We start from the raw sequence: 13,022 nt of genomic DNA, 5'->3' as shown, positions 1-13,022 counted from the left end.
CTCCTCAAGACCCCCCCATCAGGTCAGGTTTTCAGGATATCCCAGCTTCAGCACAGGTGGCTGTCGAAGACAGAGCCACCTGTGCTGAAGCAGGGCCAACAAAGACTGACCTGTTGGGTGGTCTGGAGGACTGCAGTTGAGAACCCCTGCAGTAATGTATTTAGAAAAGATTCAGCAGCACAGCAACCAGATAACACCAAATAAATGTAGATATCCGCAGTCTTACTTGTGTTGAAGGATGGCAGGTTTCAAGTCACGTGGGCCCTTCTTTACAGGCTTTGAGTGGTTTGTATTAAAATGCCATTTGCTTTCCGTTTTTTAAACTTAGTAACTTACCTGTAGTTTGTTAGGATTTCTACCAGTAGGTTGAAATTGTTTTTAATCACGTCCCAAAAATACTTGTGGGGCTGCTCTGAGAAGTCCTTTTTAAGTTAACTCTAATTACTGCAACTTTGCATAATTTGATTAGTCGAGAATACACCCCTTAGTAGCTGAATGTTTATTTTTTGTATTTATTTCATTTGCTAAGTTGAAATGCACCTTTGAATGTTGTTTTATATGATCCTTTTTTTTTTGTTCCCATTCAGTTAACGGATGTTCTACTGTAGCCATCTTTTAATGTTAGGTTGTAGATCACCAAATTAAATATTAATCAACAACAGATGACTAAACTTAATAAGTGCTTAAATTGACAAACCTATATGACAAAACATGGTAGCTATGCATAGGTAACTTATTGAAACAATTCTGTTTTTACGAAGACAACACCATGGATGTAACTCTGCATTTTTGTTCTTGTGTCAAATTATGATCGAACATTCTTATGATTTGGGAATCCCAAAACAGTGATGATCAGTCAGACCAGTTCTTATTAACCTGTGCTTTCAGTACATTTAAGAGATGTGAAAGTCCCAAATGTACTGTACATATTCATCACTAGTCCATACTTTTTGTTTTGACTGAGGAGCCTCACAACAGGGAACCCCATATTACACTGTTCCTTTGTGTCATTATTTTTAGGTTATGTAACCACTTTGTGTGCCGTTGATGAATTTACCTTTTACTAATTTTTTTTATTTGTGGTTATGTTTCCTTATGTAACAGAATCAGTATAGGTTTGAAGGAACTGGCTTTCCAACAATCCCACAACTAATAGAACATCATTACACAACTAAACAAGTAATAACTAAGAAATCTGGTGTCGTTCTGCTGAATCCTGTTGTCAAGGTATGTCCTGTTTACGAATAGATTAATACGTCTTAGATTTGAAACTCATCAACGTTGAGGGGGAAAGGATATTGCAGGTGGCATGAAACATTATTTAATACGCTTCATTACAATACATCAGTATAGTGTTACTTTATTCAAGTGGCTTCTGGATATTGCTTTACATTTTTTTTTATGTTGCAGACTGTAAGGTGCAAGTGGTAAAGATGAGTGTAATCAAGGGTTTGGTCATGATGTGACCATTAATAAAGCAGTACTGTAAAACTCTTGGTTAAGCATGTAGCACCGTTTGTTGCTGTTGATATTTGGAGAGTTGTGCTCTGTCATTTTTTACGTTTCTTTTCCTGCCCTCCATTTTCTCTTTCAGCCCTTCCTGCCTAAATCCTTTATAGAGATGCATACATATAGTAGCAATGCTTTAAATAGTGAGCTGCACAGGAGCTGGAATTTGAGGCGTTTCATGCTTCTGTTCTTGCTGATAGGGAGAGCATATCAATCTTTTGTGCCAGTTCTAAAATCATACTAGCTTTGCTCTGGCATGTTTTCCCAAAAAAACTATTTGAATATTTTATATTAAATCTATTGGGTACAACTTGATTTTTCTGTTGTCCAAGAGAATTCGGGTATTGAGGGGAGACTAAATACCTTCATGTAACTATCTATTTATTGCACGAATAGAACAAAATAACGAAGCAAAAACTCAATGAAAGAACACTAAAACCGTCAAATATATAATAATATTGGCTTTAATAGCCCCCTAGCATTAGGGCTTCGAACAGCCCTTATAACTTTCCGACTCCTGATGCACAAAAGCCTGCAGTGACCTACTTTACACCTGCCAGTGCTCCGAGTATCGTCTTGATTCTGGCGAGTAAAAAGCCTTTTTTTATTTTTTCACTGTGATAAACACTTGCTATTTCTTTATGCTCAATACTCCCACTTTCCGTATGCATCTCTTTCTGTCTGTATAAATATGCCCTGCTCTTTATATATCTCTACTTATGTCCTGCTTCCTCTTTGGAGGTTTTAATTAAACTGCAATAGTGGCAATTGGAGCACTATCTCCCAGATACCCCGTTAAAGTTAAATTCGGGCCCTGGGAGTTTCCTGCAATAGTGACCCGATAGACAACTTTGTAGTTTAATGACACTTTGTCTCTCTCGCAGCATTTTCCCACCACCTAACTCTTCCGCTACATTTTCCTTCCATGTGTATTTTTGTTTTCCTTTTTTGGAAATTGGTTAAGATCTTCGGGTGTGTGTCTCTCTCCTTGATGATTGCTCCCCCATTCTCTGCTGTCGGTGCTGCTGCGGGGACGGGGTGGGGGTGTGAGAATAGTAGGTTGCTTAGCATTCAGAACAAAAGCTAGAAAGATAATCTGGGGAGAAGGCAAGGTCACAGATCTGGGTAACACGGGAGATCTCACTAGTCTGGCAGGAGATTTGCCAATGTTTTCAGGAGGGCTTGGTCATTGTGGTTACTCTGAATTTGAGATCATGGAGGTTCATCTCTTTAATCCATTAAAAGAATATATATATATTTTAATTATAATTGATTCATTCGGCTATCACTGATGACTGGTTTATGGTTTGTCATGAAAACGTCATGCTCACCATGCTATCTGTAGACCTAAAAGACACTTTTAGAATGGATAGTGAAACATTTTTGTTAATATTTAAAGCAAGTTTATTTTGTATGTTTAAATTTTTCATGATCAAACAATGTTCTTTTCCAACATTAAAGTAATTGAAGGAAGCCCCAGTGTAAATACTTTTACTCGTTAAACTCTGTACAAAATTCCTCTGTGAACTCCTCCATGATCTCCTCCATCACTGTGAACTTGAAGGGCTTCATATCCTGTATTCTTCTCATCGGATAATGTAATGAAGCTCATCATTAATGCCATAATTGGCATGATAAGGAAAAATCAGAATTTCTATATTATAATATTATAATGTTATTGGATAAAGAGATGCTATTGCGATGACGTGTATATTACAGCTCTTATGTATATCGATAATCGCATATTGTATGTGTGCTGTAGACCAGGAGTGGCCAACTCCAGGCCTCAAGGGCGAACGACAGGTCAGGTGGATATCCCTGCTTCAGCCGACGTGGCTCAATTAATGGCTTAGGCTTTGATTGAGCCACCTGTGCTGAAGCAGGGATATTCTGAAAACCTGACCTGTTGGTAGCTCTTGAGGCCTGGAGTCTGCTGCCCTTGCTGTAGATCATGCGTTTCTTTTCAAAAACATTTTTTTAATGAATGTTTTGTGACAGAGATTGTTTTAGGGGAGAACCTAGGACAACGTTTACTAGCAACATTTTGTGACTCTGTAAATCACACGGTATAGTGTATTTCCCATACCTGCTGTATAAAAGAGCTCTCATTGATGCAACAGAAGTTAGTGTACATTAATTTCTTTGCATTGTAAGCCCATGACACTGAAGGCGTTAGAATGAACAAACTTTTTTTTAACAATGCAAGGCCAGGTTTTAGGAACAAACATGATTTCTTTTTGTCATTATGTTGTTTTCCTGCTTTTTAGACAATAAGTGATGAATGGCTTTATAATTGCTGTGATTTCCACAGAATGATCATTACATTAAGAGCTTAGGGAGAAAAGCAATAAAATGCATTAGCCGGAATGTATTTTTTCATGTTTTGCCTTCCCTTCTAGAAACAATAGATGAAATCCAATTTTGAAGACCTATTTAGTTGTTGAGGATTAAGGGGAAAATGACAGTCCGCGTGCACAGATATACAACAGCATATCTCTTTTTCATAACTTCATAAACCACCAGAGCAGGTCATCATTAGTATGCTAAATAAATCTGAACAGAGTAAGCTCACACATTCAGAAATATCTGTGCAGTCTGATTGCAAAGGAAAGCAAAGTAAAACAGCAGCTGTATTTATTTTTTTGGTAGATACAGTATCCTACGCATTGTGATGCCTCTTATTAAACCAGTAAAGATGGAGGACTGCGGTCAAAAGCCTCCAGTATCAACATTGGCTTTACAGTACTGTGTAGATGTTGTTAATGTACTCTACTTTCTGTCATTAGTTCTAAGTATTTATGCTTCCTGTGCTGTAAATCAAGAGCAGTGTTGGTATAGGAGAGCACTGAAGTAAGGCGCTTTGAACCTGTTTTTTGTTGCCTTTAGGGATTTTTAATCATTAGAAAATGTTTGTTCGATAACGGCTTTGACTTTGCTTTCACAGTGGTGTGCGGAGACGGTCAGATAAAAAGGAAATTATTTCATGTCTATCTTTCACTATTGCCCTTATATTCGTGCTGTTAAAAAATAATTTAAAAAAATAAGATCTGCTTCGTTATTGTGTACCTAGCCGTGATTTGTGACGTTTCAATTACATTTATTTCAGTAGGATTTTTATCAATTTTACATTTAATATTTACCTCTCAGATAGATTTGATGCACAGAAGGGTTGACAAAGATAGACTTGCTTTCCCTGGGGCTGTAGCAAAAAAAACAGTGTCTAGGAAGTATATTTCTTAAGCCCAAGTATTTATCCTGGAGTCTTGAAGTATATTTACCTGGAGATAATAATGCTTTTCTAAATTGTTAATGTAGCTGGCAGTTTATTTTGATTTTCCGACAGGATTATTTATGTTTGAGTAAGTGCCCACATACAGTACAGATCTGTTTTCTAGCTGAGAGAATGTAACAAGCATATTGAACAGAGGTAATTAAGTCGTGTAGCACTTTATTGTGATAGACGCATAAAGATACACAAGGTTGTTTTTTTTTGTTGTTGTTTTTTTGTGCAGGTCAATTTAGACTCTTTTCTACATGCTATTTTCTTCTGCAACCCCAAAGTAGCCAGCAATAAAACAAAGTTAACCCTGCAACATCCACATTGAGGTTAGAGCAAAGAAAAATATTCTCCAACGCAGAATGCATGCTTTACCCTGACAACTACCTAACTTAAAATGAACGAAGAGCTGCATACACCTGGAGTATGGTGATTAGGCCACAATTTTAGCTTTATTTGTTATATTTTTATTAAAACATCCAATACCTTCCATCGCCTCACAGCAAACGTCAACACCATTCTTAAAACAAGCTCTGCTTCCCAGCATAGAGCATGAATTTATTTAACAATCTTAATCCATTAACATCAACATACTGTGTATGTGTATATATTATAATATATTTTTTTTTTTTTTAAATATATATCTCGTTTTAATACATTGCCAAAAAAAAACAATTGGGCGGGCGTAAAATAATTTTCGGAAGTGCCCCGTCCACAGCACTACCTCTGTTTCCCCCCAGCCAATGTGCAGCTGCCAAATGTCAATCAAGGAGATAGCGGCCACACGGACATGCTGCCCCTTTGCCTACAGCCAATTTGACAGCTCATTTCAGTTCTAAAGCATAATTACCCTCTTACAGCCTCAGTCCATCAGTCATTCTTTGCTCTATATCCATGGAGGTTGAGACGTTCGCTTCCACCTCACTAAATATTATTTTATGGTTGCCTCATCTTGGGCTGCTTTGCCAGACTCAGGACTACCTGATGCCTTCCAGAGATGTGCTACAGCAGTGGTAGCTTGTGGATATAGAGAAATGTTGGCATAGAGGACATCTCTGTTAACCAGATAGACAATTGTCCTAATGCTCCCACCCCCTGTGGACTGGTTTTTCTGGGTTATTTGAAGATGGAAGCTGCCCTTTCATTCTATCACTGGTGCTGGTTCCCTGCTGGTCACTACATTTATTGCTGCCTCCCTTAAGCAAAGGGCTGATCCTTCAGCTCTTAAGGGGTGGTAAAATCAAAGAAAGCATTAGCCGAGACCAAGCATTTGTCTTGTGCTAATTGTGATGGTAAATTACCCTCTTATGAGAATTAAGTAGAAATACCGTGTTAGTCCCTTATCTGAAGAAATGTTGCCATGATTATTTTCTGTATTTTAAATGTGACACTATATAGAAGGAGTTTGTGTAGCATTCAAAGGCAAATCGCCTAACTGGTGTAGATAACAAACATCACTTGGTCATGATAATGATTCAGCTGGTTTGTCTCAGCCTACAGATGTAGACATTTTTGTTTATTCTCAAAGGCTTTGTTCTTCAGAAAATTGAAAAGTTGAAATCAAAGACGACTATGGGCTTGTTAAACACACAAATCCTCAAATAGAGTTTGGTATAGCTTTCATAGACAACCTAATGAAGACTAGCTACTTCCTGGTTGTCATATATATTATACATTTGGATATCAATAATTTTGGTTGAGTTTCCTATAGTTAGTCACTTGTAATGTACCAGAATGTACCCTCTTTCTTACCAATATGCCTAGAATTAGAACAAGCTACCTAAGGTTGATGCGGCTGTATCTCGGCTAGTGTGCAGAACATTTTTCTGGAAAGACAGGACCTCCTTTTCTGATAGAATGGAGAGCAGATTGGAAGGAACCTTAAGGAAACCTTTTACTTTGGATGCTTTTTTCAAACCTGTAACTACTGTTGCCTGTATTTACAGAACTTTCAAGATCTTGGCAAACAATCACCAGGAAGACTTGGAAGTAGGATTCTCCTGCCAGCAATTTCTTAAGAATTTCTGCCTGTTTAAGGAAGAAATCGACTTAACATGTGTTATCGATTAATGTCTAGCCTTATCCAGAAATAGATGTATTTATAATGTATTCATCTGAGTATTTCTGGCTTATAAGAATTAACTAGTGAAGCTATGTCTAGCCTTATCCAGAAATAGAAACATAGATGTATTTATACCGTATCCATCTATATGAGTATTGCTGGCATATGAGAATTAACTAGCAAATATGTTTCTAGTTTTAACCAGACATAAGAATATAGATGCATTTATAAGTTATCCATCTATAGAAATAGCTCTGGCTTATAAGAATTAATATAATAATACAGGCAAAACTATTACTTAAGGAAATAGATGTGTAGATATGTGTTCCAATAGGATAGACATCCACACATGCAGACCCTGGTTTATGAAAGTTATTGACACGATAGAGATGGATAAACATCAATTCATTAGAACAGCAACAAAATATAACAATTACACGGTTGTACTAATTACACTTCCTTATAAGGTTTGTACTTATTACAGGCCTAACAATACAGTTCTTCATATCTAACAATACAGTACATTGATATAAAACACACACACACACACACACATATATAAGTGCACAAGCATTATGATTATAATTACCGTACATTATGTCTATTGGAATTCCAATAAGTCTTTCTGAGCTCTCCCTCAAACTCTTGTCTCGTAACTAACTAATACCCTGTCTATGGTTTAAATATGTTTCTAAACCCATTGATCAACATGTAGGGCGATTTTGTTGATTGGTTGGGAAAAGATACTCAAACTAAATGTGTGTGTGTGTGTGTTTGAAGTTGATGGGAAAACCTCGTAATACCTGATCTATCATATGATGATAATAAATTTTGGACAGGTCAACAATACCGGAGTTAAATCTGATTAGGAAAATAGCATCTGTTTCCCTGGGGGTCTAAATGTTTGTTCAGGAAACAAGTTTTGTTTTGAAGTTCTTGGGAATAAACCAAATAATGTTTATTACCAGGGTGTGGAGTAAACAAACCTTTTGTTTGTCAATTTCTCTCGCTTATTGCATCTCAATTGAATGTGTATCCAGGTGCAAATATCTACTTCAAAGACAGTTTCTGATTCCTGCACAAAAGCAATTATCTCGGTAACACATGATTAAGTTGACGACAACATTGCTTGTAGTGGCCCCAATGCATTATGGGTTAAAGCTTGGTTAGCATCAAAAATAATCTCATTGCCTTTTACAGGGCCATATTTATTTGGTGAAGTATTTGATGCAGTCTTTTTTAACATTTCTAATAAAATAATTTCTCCCTCGGGAAAGATCAGAATCCATTAGGTGTGGCATGCCTCTAAATGATACCAGGAAGGAAAGACTTATAGACAAGTGACTTTTTTCACCATCTTTAGTTTCTAGAATCCACTAAATCCTAGATGTTGACAAAGACCTGGAACCAGTAAACTCTAGGCAAGACAAAAATTTTGAAAATCGGGGTCCCGGATTGAAAGTGGAGTAAAAGTTGAAGCCCGAATATCCACTTTTCGGGACTGTTGGACTTAAACAACATTGGATTTTTGGGGCCTAAAAAACATCTGTCACAGTTACAGGCTAGAATTTAAACAGGGGAAGACAACTTTGAGCATTCTTGTCTCAAAAGATGCAACATAGCAAAACCCTTTTTTGACAGCATTCAAGAATTGCTTTCCATCCCAGAATTCTGCCAAATTCTAAAGCTGAGGAAAACGCAGGATATAGTCCAACATTTTCAGGTACCCAAGTCATTAAGCAGGTTTTGCCTCGTCATAAATTTAAAATGGGCAAATCAAGTTTGGAAGACACGTCACTTCAAAATAGAATTTCTCAGATCTATCTTTGTCTATAGATTTGAATGATGCTTACCTTTTATCTGCCAGTCCACAAAGCCATTGCTGCATAATTTTCTATAATTTTAATACTGTTCAGCATCGCAGCATCTCGACCCCCATACATTCACAAAGACCATAGTGGTGATAGCAGCACATCTCTGAATGTTAGGTCGGAATCAGAGGGTTATACCTGAAGAAATAATCGGTCCTTTCAGCTCGATCATTAAAGAGTTTAAAAAAAAAAAAAAGCATTTTTCCTGCCAGCAAAATAGATTGAGTTCCTGTATTCAACAAAAGTGGGGCATGGGTTTGTTATTTCAGGAGAAGAGACGGAAGATCCAAGAGAAGATTCAAAGCTTCCTAAGAATCTTTTTTTCTAGCTGTAAGAACATACCTATCGCTATTGGGGCTACGCTATGCAGCATTTGTGGTTTGCTGGGTAAGCTTCAATTTAGGAGTGCTTCAAAATGAATTTCTGTGGAGGTGGAACTCGCCCAGTTGGTGAAAAAAAAATCTATCAATTTGGCAAAGGAATGTGAATTAGCAGTACAAGACTGGCAAGTCTTCACCTCTGATGCCAGCTCCACCATTTAAGGACACATTCTGCATAATCACCATGCCTAACGTCTATGGTTCATACAAAAAAAGAAATGAAGACCCATCTTTAGAGGGATCACTCATTGTTCAGATTGGCTTCAGAAGTTCTATCCAACAATGCCACCACAACAGGCCGTGTTACCAGATGTCCTCGGTTAATACGAGTACTGAGTGGAGCTTTATGAACCAAAAGTATTAACCTCATATTGCAGGAGCCTACAAATGTCCATTCAGTGCCCTTATGACGTACGCTTTAAGTCATGACCTTTTGCTAGATATCTACGTGGCATTTCTGATACGTGCTTAATGGGAGTGTCGTCTTAGAACTAAACCAAAGGGGAGGACCCTTCCAGTCTTAATCATGTGATTGCTCAGGACAGCATTCACATGATCGTTGGTGCCGGAAGGCCGGTGGCACTGAGGAGGTTAAGCAGATTTCCAGAGCAGAAACCTTAATATAGAAGAATGGGAAGTATCTCAACTGTTTTTTTTTAATCCCATGTTCACAGTTGGGGCTTTCCATCTATAGATTTCATTGCATCTTATTACCATTGTAACCATGATTCAGAGTCCTAAAGAAAAGAATAAATGACTGTGTAGAAGTGCTGATTTCCACCAGCCTGGCCAAGAAGACACTTGTTTCGAAGAACTGGCCAGGCTAGCTAGAGTATTGCTGAATGTTACCTCTTGTCCCAGACCTGCGGAAACAAGGCCCCATGTTTCATCCTCATCTAGATATGCTGTCTTTAGTGGCCTGGAGTGGGTAAGCCTAAGAAGGTTTCTCTGATCCAGTCATATATATTGTCACAAACAGAACATCTGTGAGCACGTGACTTATATTTGTGACGAGGGTTAATACAAACCACTAACTAGCTGGCTTACCTTTCACCCATGCAAGGTACTTGAAATGAGTAATATCTACCCTGAATCCATGACAACATACAGCTCAACCCCATTATAACGCAATCCACTATAACGTGATCTAAGCGTGGCTCCCGTTTTCCCCCCTTAGCCCAGAGCAAAGCAAATTCCAAAGAAACAGCAGTAAAATGCATTCAATTCTTGCTTCCACTACCTCTCTTGATTCTGGGATCATGCTGCCGGACCCTCCTCCTCCCCGGCTCTGGAGTCAAATGACCTCTCGGGACCATGTGACACCATGGCAACTGACGTCACATGACCCCGCGGGGTCATTTGTGTAAAATAATCAGATTACTCAGCAATTGTATCATGGAACATTTGAGTGCTCTGTATCCGTTGTTTGACTCCATCTCCTAAAATATTCTGATCCGTTTAGCATTCCCCTATTGAGTTCCTCGTCCCTACAGATATATTCAGCTTTGGAAATAATAGTCTAAGACAAACAAGTAACTCCAAGTGTGCCAGACTGGAATCATTGACATCGGATGAGGAAGTGCTTGTCCTGCACTGATAATCAGAAAAAGAACTAACATATACAATCAGTGGATCATTAGAATAAATTGATTACACTCTACCTGGCGTCCTGATTTCTACCTGAAAGCTCCAGTTAAATATGAATAACTTGCCAGTTACCATACTGTCTGCATGTGTTATCTGAGCTCTGTGATACAGCTTGGGATGGCAAGAGCCCCGTTTGTTAACTTAGATCCATTTGGAGAAGACCTTTTAAAATGAGGATAACTAAATATTATTATGTAAACAATTCTATCTAGTAACATTGCATATATTCACAAACATAGTTTACGAGATAAAACGGCAATGACACATGAACATTAGGTAATTTTTTAGGATTACAATTTGTGTTTCCTATTTAAAACGAGGATATTGCCAATAGCCATCTAAATCACACTTTGTGTCATCCATTGCTGCTGCATATGTTTACAGTTGGGTTTATAGAAGTCATCTCAATTTAATTATCCTTATCATACTACATAATACATTATTTTATGCTATAATGCAAGTTCCTTGTCCAATACAGTTCAGTGTGCAAGGACAGGGATATATTGGTGATCTGAAGCTGCATTGGGGAGGATGCAAAGACTATGAGACCAAGCAACACACACTATTTTCTGCCCCACCATTAGCAGCAATGCTTTGACAATAACAGCCCATTTACCCCTTTTCATAGTCGGCATTCAGGGTGCTAAGGCGTTCTACCTGCACAGCACACACATGCAGAGTTCCAAATAGAATCACGGAATCGGCCAATCAGAGAAGCTCTGGCAGGCAGCGAGCATGCTGGGAGATTTATTTATTTTATTTTTATTTATAAAATATTTTACCAGGAAGTAATACATTGAGCGTCACCTCTCGTTTTCAAGTATGTCCTGGAGATGTAGTCTGTAGATGTAGTCTTTGGGTGTCAAAAGCCATAGGGGAAAGGACAGGCAACAAGAGCCCTATTTAAACAAACGCATGAATAATGTAGTTCTTCATTTCCCATTGGAGTGAATACTTATTAGCCGGCAGAGTCCAAACATTAAGTGTTTAAAAAAGCAGAGAGGATGTTTTTTCTCTTTCCCACTGAATTCCTCTTGCAATTCCTCAGCTCACTAACACACATGCAGTCACACATAGATACACTGTCTCTTTAAGGGAGCTGGCTCTGGCGCTTATCTGTCAGCCGGAAGCTGACAGATGAAGCAGGGAGATGAGCTGCCAGATGCCGGGTAAGTCATGGATAAGACCTGCGTGTTGTTGCTGCTGCGCAGCCAGTCTGGGACAGCTGGGAGTTTTATCCCTGCTCTCCCCCTCCGGCGGCCATGGAACCTCTGATCGCGGCGGCCATTTTTTACACGATCCCTGTTATAACGTGGTTGCATTATGTAGACCCCAATCACCGTGTTATAACTGGGTTCAGCTGTATATTTCAACTCCACTGTCCCCACCAAAGGGGTTATTAAAATGTACTTAAAGTGCCTTTGGTCTTTGTTTACGATCAAAACTATGCACTTAACACACTGTCACAGGAGACCAGGACATTACACCTTTATAAACAGGATCATTTCATTGAGCAAAACCAAAGAGTAAAACATATTTGTTATTTATTTAGTGGAAACAGACATACACACAATGAGTTACAAATAGCAGGAAGAAAACACACTTACTTGGACCTGGGATAAAACAACTAGACTCTCCTAAGCGCAGGGAATCCTCACCCTGATCACAGTTGAAAAACAGGACAGAAAATATCCCGGCAGCTTTCTGCTGAAGCCCCTTTTCTTTCTTGCTGCAGATTGAAACTGGACACTTAGCAATCTGAGAATCTTAGATGACTTACTTAGAACTCACTTAAAACTTGGGACACTATCTGGGTTGGCTACTAACTTTTTTATATCCTTCCAAAGCCAGCCCCACAACATTACCGCCAACCCGCAGCGTGGGAACTTTACTGCTAGGCACTCAGCTGTTTGCCAGTCTTGTTAAGCCGGGCACCTGGAGCTTCAACAGGGCACAGGGGCATTTGCAAAAACCGCCATCTTGCCTATTTGTCATGCTGAACCCCCTTCAGGGTTGGTGACTACTGTCCGGACCGGCCTGTATTCATCCCAGGACGCGGGTACATCACTCAGCCATTTTGTCCAGGTGGCGTTCACACTTCTGGCCACAAGTGTGACTTTCATGTTCAGGCCTAGCGTAGACTTAATGGCACCACACTCTGGTAGTCCATAAGCCCCCCTCAGAGTCCATACAGTGAAAGACCCAACTTAGGTTTCAATGTACCAGCATACTATATTTTAAAATCAGTTTAATAAAATATACTTTATACATCTTCT

The 13,022-nt window shown here is 38.8% G+C and overlaps 1 protein-coding gene across 6 annotated transcripts in view; it reads left to right on the top strand.

The window, feature by feature from the left end:
- Positions 1-13,022, top strand: part of FER (FER tyrosine kinase) — a 314,315-nt gene that overhangs the window by 112,161 nt on the left and 189,132 nt on the right. For all 6 annotated transcript variants that reach the window (XM_075602032.1, XM_075602017.1, XM_075602010.1 and 3 more), the window contains one exon: positions 1,105-1,227. In XM_075602032.1, the coding sequence (XP_075458147.1) occupies positions 1,105-1,227 (123 nt within the window). Of the gene's footprint in view, positions 1-1,104; positions 1,228-13,022 lie in introns of those variants that run through there.

Source organism: Ascaphus truei, chromosome 1, assembly GCF_040206685.1.
Source record: "Ascaphus truei isolate aAscTru1 chromosome 1, aAscTru1.hap1, whole genome shotgun sequence".
NCBI lineage: Eukaryota > Metazoa > Chordata > Amphibia > Anura > Ascaphidae > Ascaphus > Ascaphus truei.
Note: the sequence above shows the minus strand (reverse complement) of the source record. Positions and strands in the feature narration are given on the sequence as shown.